At 41.7% G+C, this 25,585-nt stretch overlaps 1 protein-coding gene across 2 annotated transcripts in view; it reads left to right on the top strand.

The window, feature by feature from the left end:
• snd1 (staphylococcal nuclease and tudor domain containing 1) overlaps positions 1–25,585 on the top strand; it is a 320,334-nt gene that overhangs the window by 118,485 nt on the left and 176,264 nt on the right. For both annotated transcript variants that reach the window (XM_062994655.1, XM_062994656.1), the window contains exon 16: positions 3,358–3,461. In XM_062994655.1, the coding sequence (XP_062850725.1) occupies positions 3,358–3,461 (104 nt within the window). The remainder of the gene's footprint in view (positions 1–3,357; positions 3,462–25,585) is intronic.

Genomic DNA, 25,585 nt, shown 5'->3' with positions numbered 1-25,585 from the left:
AGATACAGTTGTCTTGGTACTTCTCACCAGGGCGCCGCCACACATGCTGGACACCATCTGAGCCAAACAAGTTTATCTTGGTCTCGTCAGACCACAGGGCATTCCAGTAATCCATGTTCTTGGACTGCTTGTCTTCAGCAAACTGTTTGCGGGCTTTCTTGTGCGTCAGCTTCCTTCTGGGATGACGACCATGCAGACCGAGTTGATGCAGTGTGCGGCGTATGGTCTGAGCACTGACAGGCTGACCTCCCACATCTTCAACCTCTGCAGCAATGCTGGCAGCACTCATGTGTCTATTTTTTAAAGCCAACCTCTGGATATGACGCCGAACACGTGGACTCAACTTCTTTGGTCGACCCTGGCGAAGCCTGTTCCGAGTGGAACCTGTCCTGGAAAACCGCTGTATGACCTTGGCCACCATGCTGTAGCTCAGTTTCAGGGTGTTAGCAATCTTCTTATAGCCCAGGCCATCTTTGTGGAGAGCAACAATTCTATTTCTCACATCCTCAGAGAGTTCTTTGCCATGAGGTGCCATGTTGAATATCCAGTGGCCAGTATGAGAGAATTGTACCCAAAACACCAAATTTAACAGCCCTGCTCCCCATTTACACCTGGGACCTTGACACATGACACCAGGGAGGGACAACGACACATTTGGGCACAATTTGGACATGTTCACTGTGGGGTGTACTCACTTATGTTGCCAGCTATTTAGACATTAATGGCTGTGTGTTGAGTTATTTTCAGAAGACAGTAAATCTACACTGCTATACAAGTTGTACACTGACTACTCTAAGTTATATCCAAGTTTCATGTCTATAGTGTTGTCCCATGAAAAGATATAATGAAATATTTGCAGAAATGTGAGGGGTGTACTCACTTTTGTGATACACTGTATATATATATATATATATATATATATATATATATATATATATATATATATATATATATATGTGTGTGTGTGTGTGTGTGTGTGTATATATGTGTATATATGTATATATATATATATATATAAAAGAAATAGCAGCATGGATTTAAAATTAAAAGGTATATGAATATACAACAGCAGAAAAATATTATAAAGTGCAATAGTGAAAAAGTGGCATGTGGCAAAATCTTAAGACCAGTTAAAAAATTTGCATTTTGCACTATTGGATCTTAAGAAGGTTCCAAGTAGAGCTTCACAATGCTAAAAGAAGAAATGGGTGCAAGAGACAAAAACTTTTAAGCAGCCAATTTATTGAAAACTGCATTTACACTCAAACATGCTTTTTTCAGCTGATCAAAAGTTTAAGACCACAGCCTTTAAAAGCCAAAATGTGCGCAGAAATTTGGATTCCATGTCATTTTCTGTCAAGTATTTACACTGTCAAGACCTCCTGATGGCAAAAGCAAAAAAGCTCACTGACTTTAAACGTGGTAGGATTGTTAAGCTTCATAAGCAAGGCCTCTCACAACGTGCCATCGCTGCTGAGATTGGATGCAGTAAGACAGTCATTTTGCATTTATTAAAAGACCCTGAGGGTTATGGAACAAAAAAGTCAAGTGGTAGACCCAAAAACATTTCACCAGCGCTGAGCCGCAGGATCCGATTGGCTGTCCGTCAAGACACGGGACAATCCTCGACCCAAATTAAGGCCATTACTGGTGCTGACCGCAGCTCAATAACCATCAGACGGCATCTGCGAGGGAAGGGCTTCAGAAGCAAAAAACGTCTTCAAAGGCCACGTCTTCTTCAACGCCACAAAATTGCCCGTTTGGACTTTGCAAGGGAGCACCAAACATGGGACATTGAAAGGTGGAAGAAAGTTTTATTCTCTGATGAGAAAAATTTTTACCTTGACGGTCCTGATGGCTTCCAACGTTACTGGCATGACAAGGAGATCCCACCTGAGATGTTTTCTACGCGGCACAGTGGGGGGGCGCCATCATGATTTGGGGTGCTTTTTCCTTCAATGGAACAATGGAGCTTCAGGTTGTGCAGGGGCATCAAACAGCAGCTGGCTTTGTGGAGATGTTGCAGCGGGCATCCCTCATGACTGAGGGCCCTCGTCTGTGTGGTAACGACTGGGTTTCTTGTTTGAAAGCTGGGGTCAGAGCGCAAGGTCAGCCATCGTACAGCCCCCCCCGGAGCAGAGAGGGTTTAAGGGCTTTGCACAAGGGCCCAACAGTGGCAGCATGGCAAAGCTGGGATTCAAACTCTCAACCTTTCAGATAATAGCTCAAAGCTCTACCCACTAGGCTACCACTGTCCATAATGTTTCCTTTTTCATGAATTTTCCTCCGGCCTCTTATGACAGGCTGCTTTTGCACTATTTAAAAATGTTTTAATGTAAATGGTCCATTGTATATAAAGCAAGACCAACAAACACCAGTTACTCTTGAGTTTTGGGTTGGCTTGGTTCTGGGTTCGATTCCCAGGTGGAGTGGTCTGGGTCCTTTCTGTGTGGAGTTTGCATGTTCTCCCTGTGTCTGCGTGGGTTTCCCCCTGGAGCTCCGGTCTCCTCCCACAGTCCAAAGACATGCAAGTGAGGTGAATTGGAGATACAAAATTGTCCATGACTGTGATTGATATTCCACTTGTGAACTGATGAATCTTGTGTAATGAGTAACTACCTGTTCTTTCATGAATGTAACCAAAGTGTGTAAAACATGACGGTAAAATCCTAATAAATAAATAATAAATCCCTCACCTTTGCAAATGCCGGTAAGTGGATTTGCTTTGGTCTTTAGGTATGAATGTGTGAGTATGTGTACTGCCATAATAAGGATGTAGGTCTGTCATCTATTGTTGCTCTAATAGACCATGCTTTGGCTCTGCAACCATCATGGACCTGTTATTAAAACAAACAATGAGGGAATAAATGATACTTATTTACATTTAGTGTTTAATTACAATTAAATGTTATTGGTTTTGTTTAAGAAACACTGATATTGTTGCATTTTAGTTGCAGACACAAACAGGTTCTCTATAATACAACAATTGTCAAATTATTCATGAATAATAACCCAAAAAATGTAAGGTATAACAAAGGAAATATTTACTGTTAAGGCCTAAACTCCATTTAATGATTTGTGATTTTCTATAACAATTTTCCCTGACTTTTTCCCCCAGCTTCTTATAACAGGCTGCTTTTGCACTATTTAATAATGTATTCATGTAAATGAGGTCCATTGTGAATATACCAAGACCTACAAACACCAGTAACTCTTGAGTTTACTCATTTTTCTTCTGAATGGTCTGGATAATATGCTGTTGGCTGAATTGAACTGTGATACTTCATTTTTTCACTTGCTGCTTCCATTGTGTTACCCATGTTTCTAATCTTTCTTCCTTATGTGTGTTCTGTGCAGGTATCGAATGCCCACGTGGCTCCCGGAACCAGCCAGGTGCAATGCCTGAGCCATTCAGCGAGGAGGCCACACTCTTTACCAAGGAGCTGGTTCTGCAAAGAGAGGTAGGATCTCCCACTTTTTTTGGTCACAGTTGCACTCACATGATAACATAAAACCTCTTTGTCCTGGTTCTGCCATTGTTTCCTTTGGAGTGAGGCAGTGTCACTTACCTTGTTGCTGCGCTTCCTTGAGCATCGCACAACTTGTAGATTTGCCGCTTTAATGCTTGGTTTGTACAGCTTGCCACTGCACTCAAAGTGACACAGTTTCTTGCTTATCTTTTCAATGTCCCGCCGATAAGGCAAGTTGTTTATATGCACTAGTTAAAGTAAAGCACAGACATGGTGAAGGGAAACTGATTCTCACCGTTTCACGAAATGCTGAACTGTTGTATTCAGTTTAATTACAACCCTGACATTGTGAGATAAATATGTGAGCAATGACATGTTGAGACTGTTGCTGTTTCCTTGTAGTGCTATATTGCTTTAATCAAAGGACAATAAATCTTAATTTAAAACTATGTGATTTCAGACAAGGCACATTTTTAAGGCTGCCAATGATATGAGTAGGTGAGATATTTATTGCGTGATAGATTTTAAAAGGATAAGTTGTGCTGCCTGTAGCTCATGCTGGAGAGTGCTCAGCTTTGGTGCTCTACTGTGCAATATCAAATCCCTTCTTGGGGTGGTGTAAATGTTTTGCGCTGCCTAGTATGCATGTTCTCCCTTTGTCTGCATGGGTTTCTTCATGGAGCTCCACTTTTCTCACACAGTCCAAAGGCATGCAGTTGAGGTGAATTGAAGATACAAAATTGTCCCTTACAGTAACTGCATGAATGTAACCAAATTGTGTAAAACATGACATTAAAATCCTAATAAGTAAATGCACTGCTGGATAGCTTACAGTGTAGAGCGCTCATCCTTGAAACTCTACAGCACCACAGCGAATCCCACTTTGGGTTGTTAAATGGGTCTATTACGCTAGCCCTCCATTGCTGACATTTGTACTCGGATGCTATCAGGCATCTGGGAGACTACACATATATGATTGGATATGATTGTGATGGATTGGTACCCTGTTTTGGGTATTCCTGCCTCGTGCTCAGTGTTTTTCTGCAATGACCCTGACCAGGATAAATCAGAAAACATCAGTGTACCGCTTGTGATGGTAAATTGTGACAAAGGACATCTGACTTGCCTGTGCTGTTTTTTCAAACACTAAGGATAAACATATCAACTAATAAAGCAATAAGCCACGAGAGACCGTGCGTTACTGCGATTTTATCACGGGGAAGGTTGTTTTGGCACGATCATAGCATTAACGCACGATCTCGAGTGGCTTATTGCTTTTTTGAAACGGCGGTCAACACTTACAAAAAGCATTCTTTCTCGACCCCAGGTAGTTCGTTAACAGTGTTGCTAGGGAACATGAGGGCGAACATAACATTCACTCTTTCTTTTCAGTAGCGTATTAATATGGAATGATGTGAGGTGGTCATAGGTGTGCGTTTATCGAGGATTTTACAACAGCTTCGAATGCGGCTCAGCCAATTGACCGGACCTATCCGTTTTATAAAATAGCAATATTTAATGCTTTTTATTAAATCACTTATTTATCAAAGTTACATGAGTGTCAGTACATGCAGCCAACTTTTCAAGGTCATTGGTTGCTCTATATTATTGTGTGTTTCTGTATTCCGAATACTTATAGTATATTTACGTATAGTGCAGCCACTGACCACAGCAGGGCGGCTCAGTGGGTAGCACTGTCGCCTCACAGCAAGAAGGTCCTGGGTTTGATTCCAAGGTGGAGCAGTCCGGGTCCTTCATGTGTGGAGTTTGCATGTTCTCACTGTGTCTGCGTGGGTTTCCTCCGTGAGCTCCGGTTCCTGATGAAGTGTGTAAAACATGACGTTAAAATCCTAATAAATCAGTAAATATAAACTGACCACACCACTGTCGGACAGGTATAATTGCAGAAACAGTCGCTAAGCCTGATAAAGTGCCTGATAGAAGCGAAAAATGACTAATTGAACTGTCAGACTAGCCAGAATGCACTACCTTGTTACAGCTGTTTTTGGGTGACACCCGCATCTGTTTTCGCTGTGCTCTCCGCAGACTTTCATTCGTTCTCATAGATGAGAAAATTCTGCCTGTGATAGGCTGTCAGATTTCAGGTTAAAAGCTTTCAGGTTAAAAGCTTTCACAAGTTCTGGAGTCAGAAAGCTCTTATCCTGGCTGTACAGAGAGGTCAAGTGCAGCATATGTACACACGCACACACAAGCAGTGTTCTCTGTGGTTCATTTCAGGCAGCGTTAGTGCTTTTTTCCATTACAGCAGTGTAAACGCGGCAGGCTCTGTAGTCAGGAGTAATGAGGTGAGCTTTTTATAAGTGCTCGACTCCAACCTGTCCAGCATAGACGAGCTGGACTCTGCCTCCAAGCTAGCTTCATTAGAAAAAGCAAGCTAGAGAACAGATATGCTCTAACACTCTCTTTAAGTGCAGGGAAATTTTTCGCTCATCCAAGTTATGAGATGTATATCCAGATAATTGGCATCGCCGCGTTAATATGAACTTGGAGGCTCGAACTAATGACGTGAATCACAGTGAGACGTTTGATCTTAAAAGTGGCCTTCACAGAAACGTTCTGTGCTAGATTAGCCTTCAGGTAGATGACTGGTCTAATTCTGGAGTTGATGTTGCATTCTGTTTATAGAGGTCTCTTTAGAAATCGTCTGTTAGGAGCTGAAAAAAAATAGCTGCTCTTTCCACATTAGCTCGTTGCACACAAAGCACAATCCTGCCAAAGCGATTTGAATGCTGTCTGGCATTTAGATGATGAAGCCCTTTGTTCTCCTGTCTTGCTCGTTTGCTCTCTTCAGATGTTGAAGGAATACTGTTTAGTGCTTGTTAGCAGTGGCCACAATTAAAGTACATTGCAAAATGTTAGTTTATGTAATATTAAAAGGCTTATTAAAATGTTAGAAGAGAAATTAAGTTTCTTAGTAAACCCTTTTTTATTTGTTACATTATTATAGTGCTGCCCACTACTACTATAGTGCTACTACATTTAGAAAATTACTAAACAACGAGGCATATTTTTAATATAATAATAAGAACAATAACAATATTAATAATAATATTAATAATAATAATTATTATTAATATTCAAAAAAAGATAGATATACTTTATTTGTCATATATACATATACAGATGTACAGTACAATTAAATTTTTTCTTCGCATATCCTAGCTTGTTTGGAAGCTGGGTCCAGAGCGCAGGGTCAGCCAACTTACGGCGCCCCTGGAGCAGACAGGGTTAAGGGCCTTGCTCAAGGACCCAACAGTGGATGCTTAGCAGAGCCTGGATTTGAACCGCCAATCTTCCGGTTGATAGCCCAAAGCTCTACCCACTAGGCTACCACTGTCCCTTTTTTTTTTTTTTTTTTTTTTTTTTTTTTTTTTTTTTTTTTTTTTGGGGTGATGGTCTATTATTCTACCCCACCAGTTTCGAATCTCAGCAGTGCTACTGGCCAGCCAAGCATCTGAATAGACATGATTGGCTTTGTCTTTTGGTGGCCAAAGCCCTTGGAGTATTCCAGACTTGCGCCCAGTGTTTCCTGGTGGAACCATACCTGCAGCAAAAAATCAATATATATATATATATACCGATCAGCCATTAAAACCACCTCCTTGTTTCTACACTCACTGTCCATTTTATCAGCTCCACTTACCATATAGAAGCACTTTGAAGTTCTACAATTACTGACTGTAGTCCATCTGTTTCTCTACATACTTTTTTAGCCCCCTTTCATGCTGTTCTTCAATGGTCAGGACCCCCACAGGACCACTACAGAGCTGGTATTATTTAGGTGGTGGATCGTTCTCAGCACAGCAGTGACACTGACATGGTGGTGGTGTGTTAGTGTGTGTTGTGCTGGTATGAGTGGATCAGACACAGCAGCACTGCTGGAGTTTTTAAATACTGTGTCCACTCACTGTCCACTCTATTAGACACTCCTACCTAGTTGGTCCACCTTGTAGGTGTAAAGTCAGAGACGATCGCTCATCTATTGCTGCTGTTTGAGTTGGTCATCTTCTAGACCTTCATCAGTGGTCACAGGACGCTGCCCATGGGGCGCTGTTGGCTGGATATTTTTGTTTGGTGGACTATTCTCAGTCCAGCAGTGACAGTGAAGTGTTTAAAAACTCCATCAGAATTGCTGTGTCTGATCCACTCATACCAGCACAACACACACTAACACACCACCACCATGTCAGTGTCACTGCAGTGCTTAGAATGATCCACCACCTAAATAATACCTGCTCTGTAGTGGTCCTGGGAGAGTCCTGACCATTAAAGAACAGCATGAAAGGGGGCTAACAAAGCATGAAGAGAAACAGATGGACAGTCAGTAATTGTATAACTACAAAGTGCTTCTATATGGTAAGTGGAGCTGATAAAATGGACAGTAAGTGTAGAAACAAGGAGGTGGTTTTAATGTTATGGCTGATCAGTGTATATAAACATGAACTTTTTTACCTTTATTTATTAAGAATTTCAAAAATAATTTCCTAGACAAACTGTACATCGCAAATAATCCAGCTTTGATAGTATACCTAGCGTGTTCTATTTATTTCCATTATCCTCATAACTTGTTTTTGTTCATTATTTCCCAGAACTAATGCACATAAGATAAACATTGCACTTATTTTGCCCTTTTACCCACATGCTGAAAGTGCTCCTTACCAACATCTTTCTCCCTGACATAGACTGCATAATTGAGCTGGCACGTGGTGGCCAGGGAGGCTGCCATATTTCCGTCGCGCCAACTTTTTAAGTATTAGTGTCTGAGGAATTAGGAAGGATGCTTCCTCTTGTCCTCATGTCCACTGTGCATCTGGAGTTTCTTCTTTAAATAGAGTGGTAAAAAGTAGAATTTTAGTAATTACATGCTGACACACATAAGCAGCAGGAAGTGTGGTGGTTTGAAATGGTTGCTGCTTTTTTTTTACTTGATTACCCTTCACATTTAATAGTAATTCTATCATTTTTAATAATAATTAATAATAATTTGGAGCTTGTAGAGCTTTTGTAGTTCAATCATATAATATCATTTAATAATATGATGATAACCTGCATCTACAATAGATAACCAGTTAATAACTAATAGTCATAGTTCTAATACTCTTCTCTGTTTGGCTTTGGCTCTTATATTCTCTCTCATTCCATGAGTTTGCAGCAATGCAGTGCAGTCGTGCTGTAAAACCAAACGGGTGGGTGTAGACAGCAGCAGCAGGCACAGCCTGTCCAGCACCGTGTTCGAAAGTAAGAGGTCTTTTAAATTGGCCCCAGTTGTGACCCTTCTTCATCCGTCTTGTCATAGCTGCTTCCTACTCTTACACTCAACTAATGACCTTTCAGTTCTAAACCACTGTGTGAGTCCTGCTCACTAGAATCGATATGTCGGTATCGCACGCATTCTGAATGTGCGGATTGAAAACACGCCAAAGTGTTCGTTTAAAAGATAAAGCAGTCGTGAAAATACAGTCAAGAATGTGGGTTATGCTGCATCGGTGGCTTGAGTTAGCTTGTTTATGGGTGGAGAAGATTTTAATGGCCTGTTTAACCAGAAAATGTGTTGTTTGTAATGTAGGCTTTCCTTCGAATTGTACACTATGTACTTTATAGTAAGGAGGAATAAATTGGAATAAATAAAGCCTCTTCTGACTGATGCCCAGATCAGTGTATTTTTTGTGTATTTTCTTTTACAGGCGATGGAGCTTATTTAACATGCACTGCTGAACTTTTGTGTGTGTTTTTCACCTCTTCATTTCTATTTGAATCAATGCCTGTAGGTGCATTTTTAACAGATACCAGCTTTTGGTTTTGTCATTCTCATTCTTCTGATCTTGCATCAGTCCTTCAGTACTAGACTTTTACTCTTTACTTTGCATAAGTGCTTACCTGTCATCCTGTGTCACCATCATCTCTCTATTTCTGTCCTTTTCTACATCTCTGTGTTACGTAATTAATGGTGTTTTTGACTGACAGGACACAAACTCGGACACTCCAGTCACTTGGGATGTGCAGTGTTGCAAAACAAAATATGATGCTTAGACAAGCTGTAATGTTTTCTCCTTGAACACATTTTAAAAAGCACAGCTTATTCTCATGACTCGCTGTGATGGTGGCAAAACACTCACCGAGTAATTGTACATGGTAAATTGATCATACCTTTGACCTTTCGAGATAAAAAGCTATGCAGTTTTGCAGTATTGCTCAGTTGTCTCGAAGATTAACGACACAATCGTGCTGGCTGAAGGCACTGTGGAACGGAAACAATACAAACCGATATTTGGGATGCATTTTTTTGCTGGGATTTCTGAAGACTGGAGTCTTGGCTTCACCTGCAGAGTATTGAAACAAAGAGGTGCAGATCATGTGTGGCATTATTACCTGTACTATGCTCCATCAGCTGCTGACTCACAGCTGTACTTCATTAAAATACTAATTAATTTTATTTCCATTTTTTTAAAAATTGGAATCGAAAATAAATTATTTGCTTCAGCCTTGCGGCAACATCTTGGCGCCGACACATTCTTGTTTATGTTTTTATGAGTTTGCTTTGGAGGAACCCTTGTTGTCTGCAGAACCATGATTTCAACCCTACTAACTTCCACAGCATGTCATTGCATGCCTTCCTTTTCATTATAGATGCATTGATTTTACTTGACAAATCCTCTTTTGACTGAGTGGGCACAAATTCTCACAGACACACTTCTAAATCCTGAGAAAATCTTTCCAAAGGGATGAAAAATTGTATAGTATTTATATTTATGGCATATAGCAGATGTTGTTATCCAAATCTGAATACAATTTGAGCAATTGAGGGTAAGGGGCCTTGCTCAGGGGCCCAACAGTGGCAACTTGGTGATGGTGAGGCTTCTAAAAACGTGCATCTAAAATAGGCTGTTATCTTGCCAGCTAATAACTAATTGTCATAGTTGGGGCTGGCTCGATACTACTTTTTTATGTCCGATACTGCAAATTGAGTATCTGCCGGTACCAATACCAATCCGATACCATCATTTCTCCTCTCAAACAACTAAGCAGTAATAATACATGTCTCAGTGCACCATGGTTAAACTACCTATCTAAATAAAACAATGCTCAGACTGTGAAACAAATATATGAAGCAACTGGGTGATGGTGCAGCTTGAATCGGCTACCTTATGATTACTAGTCCAGTACCCTAACCACTGAGCTACCACTGCATAGTATAGCCCAAACTGGGGACCAACCAATGCATACCCATGGTTTTGAAGTGGAATGTTTAACAAGCTCATACTCAGGTGTCCATGCAATTTTGGCCACATGCTGTTAGCCAGTAATCTAAGCTAATGTTCAGATTAAAATATGACTATGTGCCTCACTCTGCCATATGCTTATTTTTCATTCTTTCACATGCCTGTGCTCTTCATCCTGCCTCGTTCATCACTCCTCAGCACATTTCACTGTACTAAGCTGAACTAATCGTATAGCACAAGTGCTCGTTGGGTTAGTCCATCCCTTTACATACAGTTTGTTTGATCTATTTCCTCCCTCTATCCGTTTGTTAGTGTCTTCACATGTTCCTGGGCTTGTGTGGAAGAAGAGCTTGCAGGGTACTTGACTTGCTGGTGTGTTGCTAAGTGACTGGACAGTAAAGCACAGAGAGATGAAAATCAAAAGGGGACAAGAGGGTGAGAGAGAGAGAGAGAGAATGGCTTTAGGCTCAGCACAGTCTGAAAGAGCCGTCATTCTCTTCTATCTCGTCTGTCTGCTTCTTCCCTTCACTCATCTCTCACTGACCCTGTTGTGCGGGTGACGATTTGTCCTGTGTTGAAATGATGAGTGCTCTAATAATAAAGTGGGTTGGAGCCTATAGCCCCTGTTATCTCTGCTCTGTTTGGAGCCACTGCAGGCAGTGACATAAACTCGCTTCAGGATCTGCCGAAAACTCATTTATCAATCCTCTCTGCAGACCGTATGTGTAGGACCTTTATTCATCTGACACAGCCAAGCCTTTCTCGCTGCTCTTCAGTTGCTTGCTTGCTTTCTGTTTTGCCCGAAACATAGCCGTGATGCGGTGGATAGTTTTGATCTATCATGCATGCTAACAATCAGAAGTCGAGGAGTATGTGTGTTTCCGTGTGTCCTAATCTCCTCTAGCTCTTCTGTCCTCCCCAAGTCTTTCTCCTTCTAGCTGCTGCCGCTGTGCTGAAACTTTCAATCAGCCTGCAAGCTGTTTTCTCCCCCTTCGGAGAAAAAAAATAGCAGCAAATGAATGTGCTGTCCTGAACAGAGTGCGTACAGGGAGTCGTGTCCTCGGGCTTGAAGGGTTGCAAATGAGCCACTGGTGCCATCTTTGGATGCTTTGAGCATATTAACCCTCCCTACCGCTCATTTTCTCATCCGTTTTTTGCTCGGGCTGCTGTAAATGTATCTCTGTATTTTAAACAAGGATTGAAGCTGCACTGCTTTTGGCTGGATGCTTGAGCCTAACTGGAGTTGAACACTGGGGACATACATGGTGCAGACTGCTGGTACACACTGTTATGTCCTGCAGAGATGTTGCAAAGTGTCCTACAAGTATATCGGGCATCACTCAGTAACTTTTTAGGTCTATAAACATAATTAATATGTATACATACACACACACACACACACACAGTGGTACCTTGAAACTCAGCGTCAATTGGTTCTGGAAGTGCCGTCAAGCTTAAAAGGCGTTTTTTTTTTTAATGCATTTTCTCCCCCTTTTTTTCTCCCTCTTTAGCATGTCCAATTGTCCAATTTGCATCACGCCTCCTCTCTGCCTTTGCCGATCCCTGCCCTGACCGAGGAGATCGAAGCTAACCCACATCCCCTCCGACACATAAGCAGCAAGCCGTATGCATCTTGCCACCCATGTGTCGTTCTATGTCGTTCTTTTAATACATTGTTCCTTTTTTTTTTTTTTTTTTTTTTTTTTTTTAATAAGCGTTTTAGATTCTCTCGGAAATGCTGATTCTTGCAAAGACATGCAGTCAGGTTAATTGAGGATACTAGAATTGCCATAGGTGTGTGTGTTTGCCCTGTGATGGGGTGGTGACCTGTCCAGGGTGTTTCCTATCTTTTGCCCAGTGAGTTGCACCCACTGCGACCCACAGACAATGAATAAATATTATGATTAGTTTTCTAACTTATCATGCTTAACGTGGCTGAAAATCAGCTTAAGCTGTGTGATACTATAACCTTTTCTTCTGATCAAAATGGACTGCTATTTAAAATGAATTGCAATGAGTTTTCTTTTATTGCCCTTTTAAATTGAAAAATTTGTCTTTGGCTTTACATAATTCAAAGTTTGTCTGTTTTGACCAAGGTTCTATCCTAGCAACCTGGATTATTGAAAGAATCTGGTACCAATTACTTTAAATGTAGTGAGATGATCTACAGTGTGCATGCTGAAATTTAGAAATGTGCACTCCTGCTATAACATGAATCTTTGTTAAATATACTGCAGTTATTTGAAAGAGCATAAACAAATATTCAGTTGCCTCTACATACCTGGATTATACTTCATCCTATGTGCACAGACCATTTGACGTTTGACCTACTAAAGCTGTTTGTTAAAGCAAAAACATAAAAATAAATAAATAGAGCATGCTTTAGAATAAATGTTTAGGATTGCACTGCAGGCCTTGTTAGATTTTTGTGTTGGTGCAAGCTGGAACTAATATCCAAAATCATTTAAATGAGCACAGTAATGCAGCATCATCAAAGTAGCATTTAAGAGCATCCAGCCAAATCCCCAAGTGTCCTTCCAAGTAAATGAAATGCCCTTCCGGTAGGATCTGGATGTGTGTGCGCACCACTTACTCTATTAGTAGTCACTGTGTTAGCAGTTAGAGTTTAGGTTTCATCTACAGTCCTGCTATTCTACTTAAATTAAGGGCACATGATGTTCTATTAGTATTTTCATAATAAGTAAATAGGTAGAGCATCTATTGGCTCTGGTGTCAGTATGTTAACCAATGTTTCCATGAAGTTATAATGCTGAATTCATTCCTGCAACTGGTGACAAGATAAATGTGAGTGGAATCAGTTCAGGAACCAGTTGAAGCAATATGTATTGTGACTTTATTTATTTGGCTTGTCTTGACTGTCTATTTATTTATTTTTGGAATTTAAGATTGATCTGTTTTTGCTGTCCTCAGCTTCTGACTTAAGATTGCATAAGGAAAAATATCCCCAGAGCAATGTGCATTTGTTGTACAGATCATAGGGAATACACACAGATCAGCCATAACATATAACGTATAACCACCTCCTTGTTTCTACACTTACTGTCTATTTTATCAGCTCTACTTACCATATAGAAGCACTTTGTAGTTCTACAATTACTGACTGTAGTCCATCTGTTTCTCTGCATGCTTTGTTAGCCCCCTTTCATGCTGTTCTTTAATGGTCAGGACTCTCCCAGGACCACTACAGAGCAGGTATTATTTAGGTGGTGGATCATTCTCAGCACTGCAGTGACACTGACATGGTGGTGGTGTGTTAGTGTGTGTTGTGCTGGTATGAGTGTGTCTGATATGAGTGTGTCTGATTCACTCATACCAGCACAACACACACTAACACACCACCACCATGTCAGTGTCACTGCAGTGCTGAGAATAATCCACCACCTAAATAATACCTGCTCTGTGATGGTCCTGTGGGGGTCCTGACCATTGAAGAACAGCATGAATCAGGCTAAAAATCAATGTAGAGAAATAGATGAACTACAGTCAGTAATTGTATAACTTCAAAGTGTTCTATATGGAGTGGAGCTGATAAAATGGACAGTGTGTGTAGAAACAAGGAGGTGGTTTTAATGTCATGGCTGATCAGTGTAGTTTCACCTACCCAAAATTGCTTCCTCTGTAATGGCAAAACTGCAAAACAAATGTTAGATTGTTGATGTAGATGTTTAGCCACACCCACTACATGTGTAAAATAAATACATAAATAAATAATACAAAAATGTAAAGAATCATTGATCCATGTTTAATTTTAAGTGAACACTTTGGGAAGGGCCTTACCACACAGCATGGTCCATAAATACATTTTACGAGTTTGATACGGAGAGACTCATTGACCTGCTCCGGGCCCTGTAATCAACCCCCATTAAACACCTTTGTGGTGAGTTGAAATATTGACTGTTAGCCTTATCGATCACAATCGATGTCTGACCTCACAAATGCTCTTTTGACAGAATGGACCTGTGGAAAGCCTTTTAGAGAAGATTAAAGGCTAGTAGATGGCATGTTAATTCCTATGGTTTTGCACCAGGCTTAAGTATTCTTCTAAAGTTATAAATTAATGACGCTCTAAATACTGCTTTTATTGTCTATATACATGTGTTATTACTGCTACTTACAGAATGCTAAAAAAATCCACTTTCTTTACTCTTTCTCTCTGGTCATTTTATTTTTTTTAAATCCATGCTGCTGTTGGGCTTGCATCCTAAAAGCCAACAATAGAAGCTGCCATCACGACTGGGCTCAAGGCCCCAGATGGTGTAAAGAATCACGATGCTAATTGTAGTAATTGTTAGGAGGAATTAAATAGCAGCCCCTCTATAATCATACATCCGCTGCTACCTCTTCCCTGCCTTTTTTGCCTTTGTTGCTTCTTCACCCACGTGGCTCTTGTTCTTTTTTTCCCCTAATCTGACACATGCTCTGCATTAATCAGGCGTAATCTTTTAATCAATGCCATTGAGCTAAGTTCATTGTGGTAAGAACTTTTATTCAGCTCCTTTGGCAATTGGACCTAGAAACTTAAGTGAAATCCTTCCCGTTTGTAAAGTGCATTAAGATGTTACATCTCTGAATGGTCTACTAGGGAGCTGTTGGATGTTGTGAAGACACAGTGGAGGTGTGTGTGTGTGTGTGTGTGTGGAGGTGTGTGTGGAGGTGTGTGTGGAGGTGTGTGTGGAGGTGTGTGTGGAGGTGTGTTGTTCAAGCTTTATTTTTCTCATGATTTTTTTAAACCAAATGTGAGTGGAAATAACTACTGAAATATTCATTACATTTAACACATTTCAAATATTATTTATATATATATATATATATATATATATATATATATATATATATATATATATATATATATATATATACGTATATACTGTATATACAGTATATACAGTATATACAGTATATATATATACAGCTCTGGAAAAAAATAAGAGACCACTTCAAAATTATCAGTTTCTCTAGTATTACAATTAATGGGTATATTTTTGAACAAAATGAGCAGTGTTGTTTTATTCTATAAACTACTGGTAACACTCCTCCCAAATTCCAGATAAAAATAAAAACAATGCAAAGAAAACAAGCTCATATTCATTTTTTAACAACACACTACTAATATTTTAGCTTAGGAGATGTCCAGAAATCAATATTTCGTGGAATAACCCCCGATTTTTAATCACAGCTTTCATGCATCTTGGCATGCTTTCCATCAGTCTTTTACATTGCTGTTGGATAACTTGACGCCACTTCTGGCGCAGACATTCAAGGAGCTCGGCTTTGTTTGATGGCTTGTGTCCATCCATCTTCCTCCTGATCACATTCCAAAGGTTTTCAATGGGGTTCAGGTCTGGAGATTGGGCTGACCATAATAGGGTCTTGATCTGGTGGTCCCTTATCCACACCTTGATTGACCTGGCTGTGTGACATGGAGCATTGTCCTGCTAAAAAAACAATCATCAGAGTTGGGGAACATTGTCAGATCAGAAGGAAGCAAGTTTTGTTCCAGCACAGTTTTGTATGTGGCTTGATTCATGTGTCCTTCACAAAGATAAATCTGCCTGATTCCGGTGTTGCTGAAACATCCCCAGATCATCACCGATCCTGCACCAAATTTTACAGTGGGTGCGAGACACTTTGGCTTGTAGGCCTCTCCAGGTCTCCGTCTAACCATTACATGACCTGGTGTTGGACAAATCTAAAAATTGCACTCATCAGAGAAGATGACCCTACTCCAGTCCTTGGCAGTCCAATCCTTATGGTCTTTTGCAAACTTCAGCCTGGCTCTTCTTTGCTTCTCATTGATGAAGGTTTTTTTTTAGCTTTGCACGACTTCAGCCCTGCCTCCAGAAGCCAGTTTCGAACCATCCTCACTGTGCAGTCCACCCCACCTGCCACTTGCCATTTTTTTGTAGGTCACTTGATGGTCATCTTATGGTTGTTAAGTGACATTCGAATGAGGTAGCAGTCATCACGGTCAGTAGAGAGTCGTTTTTGCTCTCTGCCAGTCTGTAGCTTTGTTGTTTCATGGGTTTGCTGCTTGACCTTGTTCTTATGAACCGCCGTTTTTGAAATTTTCAGGATAGAAGCAACCTGACGCTTACTGTATCCCTCTGCCAGTAAAGCTAGAATTGAACCCTTCTTTTCCTCACTAAGAACCTTTCTTTTACACTTATTTGGCATGGTCTCTAGTTGTATTTTGACTACACTTAATTTTTTGGTCGTACTAGCACTGCTTTTGCCATTCATCTGGTTCTATAACAAGAGAATAGTGATGACTGCAGCAGTGGTTTTTATACTATTGCTCGTTTGGATAGGATTTGGGTCAGGTGATCACCTAATCAGCATCTCATTAAGTAGAATGAGGTGTGACTGTAAAGAAATTCTCTTCAGAGCGGCTGCTGTACATGTGGAGATGCTGATTTAAGAAAAAACTGGAGTGGTCTCTTATTTTTTTCCAGAGCTGTATATACAGTGTATCACAAAAGTGAGTACACCCCTCACATTTCTGCAGATATTTAAGTATATCTTTTCATGGGACAACACTGACAAAATGACACTTTGACACAATGAAAAGTAGTCTGTGTGCAGCTTATATAACAGTGTAAATTTATTCTTCCCTCAAAATAACTCAATATACAGCCATTAATGTCTAAACCACCGGCAACAAAAGTGAGTACACCCCTTAGTGAAAGTTCCTGAAGTGTCAATATTTTGTGTGGCCACCATTATTTCCCAGAACTGCCTTAACTCTCCTGGGCATGGAGTTTACCAGAGCTTCACAGGTTGCCACTGGAATGCTTTTCCACTCCTCCATGACGACATCACGGAGCTGGCGGATATTCGAGACTTTGCACTCCTCCACCTTCCGCTTGAGGATGCCCCAAAGATGTTCTATTGGGTTTAGGTCTGGAGACATGCTTGGCCAGTCCATCACCTTTACCCTCAGCCTCTTCAATAAAGCAGTGGTCATCTTAGAGGTGTGTTTGGGGTCATTATCATGCTGGAACACTGCCCTGCGACCTAGTTTCCGGAGGGAGGGGATCATGCTCTGCTTCAGTATTTCACAGTACATATTGGAGTTCATGTGTCCCTCAATGAAATGTAACTCCCCAACACCTGCTGCACTCATGCAGCCCCAGACCATGGCATTCCCACCACCATGCTTGACTGTAGGCATGACACACTTATATTTGTACTCCTCACCTGATTGCCGCCACACATGCTTGAGACCATCTGAACCAAACAAATTCATCTTGGTCTCATCAGACCATAGGACATGGTTCCAGTAATCCATGTCCTTTGTTGACATGTCTTCAGCAAACTGTTTGCAGGCTTTCTTGTGTAGAGACTTCAGAAGAGGCTTCCTTCTGGGGTGACAGCCATGCAGACCAATTTGATGTAGTGTGCGGCGTATGGTCTGAGCACTGACAGGCTGACCCCCCACCTTTTCAATCTCTGCAGCAATGCTGACGGCACTCCTGCGCCTATCTTTCAAAGACAGCAGTTGGATGTGACGCTGAGCACGTGCACTCAGCTTCTTTGGACGACCAACGCGAGGTCTGTTCTGAGTGGACCCTGCTCTTTTAAAACGCTGGATGATCTTGGCCACTGTGCTGCAGCTCAGTTTCAGGGTGTTGGCAATCTTCTTGTAGCCTTGGCCATCTTCATGTAGCGCAACAATTCGTCTTTTAAGATCCTCAGAGAGTTCTTTGCCATGAGGTGCCATGTTGGAACTTTCAGTGACCAGTATGAGAGAGTGTGAGAGCTGCACTACTAAATTGAACACACCTGCTCCCTATGCACACCTGAGACCTAGTAACACTAACAAATCACATGACATTTTGGAGGGAAAATGACAAGCAGTGCTCAATTTGGACATTTAGGGGTGTAGTCTCTTAGGGGTGTACTCACTTTTGTTGCCGGTGGTTTAGACATTAATGGCTGTATATTGAGTTTTTTTGAGGGGAGAATAAATTTACACTGTTAAATAAGCTGCACACAGACTACTTTTCATTGTGTCAAAGTGTCATTTTGTCAGTGTTGTCCCATGAAAAGATATACTTAAATATCTGCAGAAATGTGAGGGGTGTACTCACTTTTGTGATACACTGTATATATATATACAGTGTATCACAAAAGTGAGTACACCCCTCACATTTCTGCAAATATTTCATTATATCTTTTCATGGGACAACACTATAGACATGAAACTTGGATATAACTTAGAGTAGTCAGTGTACAGCTTGTATAGCAGTGTAGATTTACTGTCTTCTGAAAATAACTCAACACACAACCATTAATGTCTAAATAGCTGGCAACATAAGTGAGTACACCCCACAGTGAACATGTCCAAATTGTGCCCAAATGTGTCGTTGTCCCTCCCTGGTGTCATGTGTCAAGGTCCCAGGTGTAAATGGGGAGCAGGGCTGTTAAATCTGGTGTTTTGGGTACAATTCTCTCATACTGGCCACTGGATATTCAACATGGCACCTCATGGCAAAGAACTCTCTGAGGATGTGAGAAATAGAATTGTTGCTCTCCACAAAGATGGCCTGGGCTATAAGAAGATTGCTAACACCCTGAAACTGAGCTACAGCATGGTGGCCAAGGTCATACAGCGGTTTTCCAGGACAGGTTCCACTCGGAACAGGCTTCGCCAGGGTCGACCAAAGAAGTTGAGTCCACGTGTTCGGCGTCATATCCAGAGGTTGGCTTTAAAAAATAGACACATGAGTGCTGCCAGCATTGCTGCAGAGGTTGAAGATGTGGGAGGTCAGCCTGTCAGTGCTCAGACCATACACCGCACACTGCATCAACTCGGTCTGCATGGTCGTCATCCCAGAAGGAAGCTGACGCACAAGAAAGCCCGCAAACAGTTTGCTGAAGACAAGCAGTCCAAGAACATGGATTACTGGAATGCCCTGTGGTCTGACGAGACCAAGATAAACTTGTTTGGCTCAGATGGTGTCCAGCATGTGTGGCGGCGCCCTGGTGAGAAGTACCAAGACAACTGTATCTTGCCTACAGTCAAGCATGGTGGTGGTAGCATCATGGTCTTGGGCTGCATGAGTGTTGCTGGCACTGGGGAGCTGCAGTTCATTGAGGGAAACATGAATTCCAACATGTACTGTGACATTCTGAAACAGAGCATGATCCCCTCCCTTCGAAAACTGGGCCTCATGGCAGTTTTCCAACAGGATAACAACCCCAAACACAACCTCCAAGATGACAACTGCCTTGCTGAGGAAGCTGAAGGTAAAGGTGATGGACTAAACCCAATTGAGCACCTGTGGCGCATCCTCAAGTGGAAGGTGGAGGAGTTCAAGGTGTCTAACAACCACCAGCTCCGTGATGTCATCATGGAGGAGTGGAAGAGGATTCCAGTAGCAACCTGTGCAGCTCTGGTGAATTTCATGCCCAGGAGGGTTAAGGCAGTGCTGGATAATAATGGTGGTCACACAAAATATTGACACTTTGGGCACAATTTGGACATGTTCACTGTGGGGTGTACTCGCTTATGTTGCCAGCCATTTAGACATTAATGGCTGTGTGTTGAGTTATTTTCAGAAGACAGTAAATCTACACTGCTATACAAGTTGTACACTGACTACTCTAACTTATATCCAAGTTTCATGTCTATAGTGTTGTCCCATGAAAAGATATAATGAAATATTTGCAGAAATGTGAGGGGTGTACTCACTTTTGTGATACACTGTATATTTATACTGATCAGCCATAACATTAAAACCACCTCTTTGTTTCTACACTCACTGTCCATTTTATCAGCTCCACTTACCATATAGAAGCACTTTGTAGTTCTACAATTACTGACTGTAGTCCATCTGTTTCTCTACATGCTTTGTTAGCTCCCTTTCATGCTGTTCTTTAATGGTCAGGACTCTCACAGGACCACCACAGAGCAGGTATTATGTGGGTGTTTGGATCATTCTCAGCACTGCAGTGACACTGACATGGTTGTTTTTAAATACCATGTCTACTCACTGTCCACTCTATTAGACACTCCTACCTAGTTGGTTCACCTTGTAGATGTAAAGTCAGAGACGATCGCTCATCTATTGCTGCTGTTTGAGTTGGTCATCTTCTAGACCTTCATCAGTGGTCACAGGACGCTGCCCATAGTGAGATATTTTTGGTTGGTGGACTATTCTCAGTCCAGCAGTGACAGTGAGGTGTTTAAAAACTCCATTAGTGCTGCTGTGTCTGATCCACTCATACCAGCACAACACACACTAACACACCACCACCATGTCAGTGTCACTGCAGTGCTGAGAATGACCAACCACCCAAGTAATACCTGCTGATTGGTGTGTGTGTGTGTGTGTGTGTGTGTGTGTGTGTGTGTGTGTGTGTGTGTGTGTATACTGCTTGATGCACTTTGAGTGTAATCCTGATAATCATGTGTTTGCATCACTTATTTTAAGTTTGTTTTACCTTATTACTGGCTCTAAATTACTTGACAAATGATGAAGCTGACCAGACAAAACATGAAATATATTGGGTTCATACAGTCTGCAATGAAAGTAAAGGCAAAGTACATGTAAGAAATACTAGTGTATTTTTCCTCATAGTGTCCCAACTTTTTTGATGTATTATTGTGTGTTTGTTTCTATGTGTGCGCGCTACACAATAGTCAAGTTCAACCCTAGCAGCGCTGTGATGCGGCTGGTAGTGTGATTTCTGTTAAGCTTGAGGTTGAGTCCAGTGTACCTGGTATTGAAGTGTTTTTAGTCTAGTCTTGTCCATAAGGATTTTGTCAGTGTGCCTTGTGCCCTATGTGCCCTATGTTTCAGAATGAGGTCTGGACTCACTGTGACCCTGATTGGTATCAGCCATGCATTGTTGAAGAAAGGACTGTATCTCTTGCTTATACATCATTGCATCATTGGTGTGTGTGAGCACTAGGTGAGGGATAAGTATCTCTGTGCTTTGGGCAGCTTGACACTTACTCACTGGCACCTGTTCTGGGGTTTAAATGATCCCCCTGGCAAATGGCTCTTTGACTATGGGTGTCTTTCCGGCTTGGAACTGGCACTTCATTCTGCCTGATACTCAACAGCTGTCATCACTCTCTCACTGGCTCTGGTGTTCATCTCCTCGAAGCTGAAGCCAGCAGAGTGCCCCCCTCTAATCTAAAATAATTGTCTCTAAAGCGAGTAATCCTGCGCTGGCTTAGTCCAGCACAATGGCTGACCTCTAGCAGCAGTCAGGACAACGCTGAGCTTGGAGAGAAGCACCTAATCTCAGCGTTCTTCCCCATTACATTCCCTCCCACTGCTCCTCCAAGGAAAGGACAAGCAGGACGGGAGTCTCTTTCGAAATGACTCGATATTCCCATACTGCTTAGTGTGAGGTGAGCCAGTGTGTGCTTAGGTAATGCAATGCTGCTGCCCCTTAGCTTATACATGAAGGCCACTTAGGTTATGAACAGTTGTTAAAAATTTGTTGTTATTGTTGATTACAGTGTAAGCATCAAATAGCATTTTTTAAATGAGACTGATTCCAAATGAGGTATTTCTCTTCATCTAGCATGCTTGTCACAGTCTTAGCTTTGCCGTATTTATTTTAGTAGATGTTTTGTGGATAATGTTTTCCTTTGGGATTATAGTTTAGAGTCAATTGTGTTTGTGTGTACACCAACTGAACAGAACCGCCAGTGTAACATTACACACTTGTGGACAGCTCCTGTGGAATCAGGTTGCGGTCAATAAATAAGCCTGACTTTCAATATATTATGTGGAATAAAACCAGGTCCATTTACATGAATGAATATCAAAGAGGATCCTGCAAGAATTTATTTACTTCACATCTGATCTTTCAATAGTGCATACATCATTTGCAGTGTTAAAGTAAATTAAAAAAATACTGAATAATAAAAAATAATGATTCTTAAGTAATGACTTACAGTTAGTAATGATATATATACACCAATCATCTGGACTACAGTCAGTAATTGTAGAACTACAAAGTGCTTCTATATGGTAAGTAGAGCTGATAAAATGGACAATGAGTGTAGAAACAAGGAGGTGGTTTTAATGTTACGGCTGATCAGTGTATATGGTAACATTATTATATGGTAATGATGATCAAATTTACTTTACATGAACTTTATCTATCTTACTCATGGATACTTATTAAAACTATGTCAAATCCCTATTATTTCCTATTTCATAACATGTGTGGTCACCTTGGGATACAATCCATTGTCCCTTTTTAATTGCTTTTCCTGACTATAAGTGACCTGTACAGTACCTGCTAAATTTGGTTGCTCTTCTTGGCCAGAAACTAGTACAGCCAGCACATCAGAGTAAGACATTGCAAGCCAACAATAAAACCCAATTGTAATAGGTTTTATTTCCTTTATTATTTTTCATTTCTACCCTGGACAGGGTTGACAAGTCGCCCAAAGTGGTGGTAAAACTTTAAAATTAAATAGGGCACCCAATCCCCCAGTTTGAAACACCTGTCTCCAATGAAGCATCGCACCCCGGAGAGGATGCCAATCAATCTTGGAGCCTCAGCCATCCCCCCTTTATTGCAAGACATTTATTTGTTGCCTGCATAAACAAATCAAGCAAAGGAAAAACGGAGAAAAAACAAGTGTTAATGAGCGTGTGCCAGTAAAAAGTAGGAGGCAAGTCTTGCGCCAGACCTGACTGATTCACCCCCTGCTTACGTGCCAGCCAGATGCCTGACGCTATCTGTGTTTCTCACTCAAGACTCTCATTTGCTGCCAGAGTGGCACGTCGTGCCTGGCATCGGACGTGTAACCCACCGTAGGCCTTGTTAACCTTCCGCTGATAGGAAAAAGGGGCTTACAGGATCCACGCAGTACCGCTTCCCTGCCCGCTGAGCTGTCTTGTCGCAGCTGTTTGTTTTTTGTTGCCCATGGAGTCAGAGCAAGTGGAGCCTATCTGTGCTAAAATTGTTGCCTTATGAATCACTCTTATACTTTCATAGCCAAGTCTTGCTCCTGTGATCTTTTCAATAATATTATATAGTGTTATATATTATATAGTGTTTCCCCGCCAGTCACGACACAGATCTTAATGATGTATGTTCATATCTAAAATTCAAACTTCAGTTTTTAATAAAAAATATATTCTTACAGCCGCTCAGGTGGCGCAGCGGTAAAAACACACGTTGCAATCGGAGCTGGATCTTGAGTGCGTCGCATCGAATCCAGCTCTGCCTTACCAGTCGAGGCTGAGCGGCTATATGAACAACGATTGGCCTGTTGTTCAGATGGGCGGGACTAAGGTCGGAAGTGGGTCTCTCTCTGTCAGAATGGTGCAGTTACGACCTCTGCTGGCTGATTAGAGGTGCCTTCATGGAGATGAGGAAGGAGTGTGTCTTAGGGTGTGTCTCTGCACGCAAACGCTAGGTGGCACAACACTCGTCAATGTGTGGGTGGCAGGATGCATACGGCTTGCTGCTCATGTGTCGGAGGGGATGTGGGTTAGCTTCGATCTCCTCGGTCAGGCATTTATATATATATACAGGTCCTTCTCAAAAAATTAGCATATTGTGATAAAGTTCATTATTTTCCATAATGTAATGATAAAAATTAAACTTTCATATATTTTAGATTCATTGCACACCAACTGAAATATTTCAGGTCTTTTATTGTTTTAATACTGATGATTTTGGCATACAGCTCATGAAAACCCAAAATTCCTATCTCAAAAAAATAGCATATTTCATCCGACCAATAAAAGAAAAGTGTTTTTAATACAAAAAAAGTCAACCTTCAAATAATTATGTTCAGTTTTGCACTCAATACTTGGTCGGGAATCCTTTTGCAGAAATGACTGCTTCAATGCGGCGTGGCATGGAGGCAATCAGCCTGTGGCACTGCTGAGGTGTTATGGAGGCCCAGGATGCTTCGATAGCGGCCTTAAGCTCATCCAGAGTGTTGGGTCTTGTGTCTCTCAACTTTCTCTTCACAATATCCCACAGATTCTCTATGGGGTTCAGGTCAGGAGAGTTGGCAGGCCAATTGAGCACAGTAATACCATGGTCAGTAAACCATTCACCAGTGGTTTTGGCACTGTGAGCAGGTGCCAGGTCGTGCTGAAAAATGAAATCTTCATCTCCATAAAGCTTTTCAGCAGATGGAAGCATGAAGTGCTCCAAAATCTCCTGATAGCTAGCTGCATTGACCCTGCCCTTGATAAAACACAGTGGACCAACACCAGCAGCTGACATGGCACCCCAGACCATCACTGACTGTGGGTACTTGACACTGGACTTCAGGCATTTTGGCATCTCCTTCTCCCCAGTCTTCCTCCAGACTCTGGCACCTTGATTTCCGAATGACATGCAAAATTTGCTTTCATCCGAAAACAGTACTTTGGACCACTGAGCAACAGTCCAGTGCTGCTTCTCTGTAGCCCAGGTCAGGCGCTTCTGCCGCTGTTTCTGGTTCAAAAGTGGCTTGACCTGGGGAATGCGGCACCTGTAGCCCATTTCCTGCACACGCCTGTGCACGGTGGCTCTGGATGTTTCTACTCCAGACTCAGTCCACTGCTTCCGCAGGTCCCCCAAGGTCTGGAATCGGCCCTTCTCCACAATCTTCCTCAGGGTCCGGTCACCTCTTCTCGTTGTGCAGCGTTTTCTGCCACACTTTTTCCTTCCCACAGACTTCCCACTGAGGTGCCTTGATACAGCACTCTGGGAACAGCCTATTCGTTCAGAAATTTCTTTCTGTGTCTTACCCTCTTGCTTGAGGGTGTCAATGATGGCCTTCTGGACAGCAGTCAGGTCGGCAGTCTTACCCATGATTGCAGTTTTGAGTAATGAACCAGGCTGGGAGTTTTTAAAAGCCTCAGGAATCTTTTG

The sequence above is a fragment of the Trichomycterus rosablanca genome, chromosome 1 (assembly GCF_030014385.1).
Source record: "Trichomycterus rosablanca isolate fTriRos1 chromosome 1, fTriRos1.hap1, whole genome shotgun sequence".
NCBI lineage: Eukaryota > Metazoa > Chordata > Actinopteri > Siluriformes > Trichomycteridae > Trichomycterus > Trichomycterus rosablanca.
Note: the sequence above shows the minus strand (reverse complement) of the source record. Positions and strands in the feature narration are given on the sequence as shown.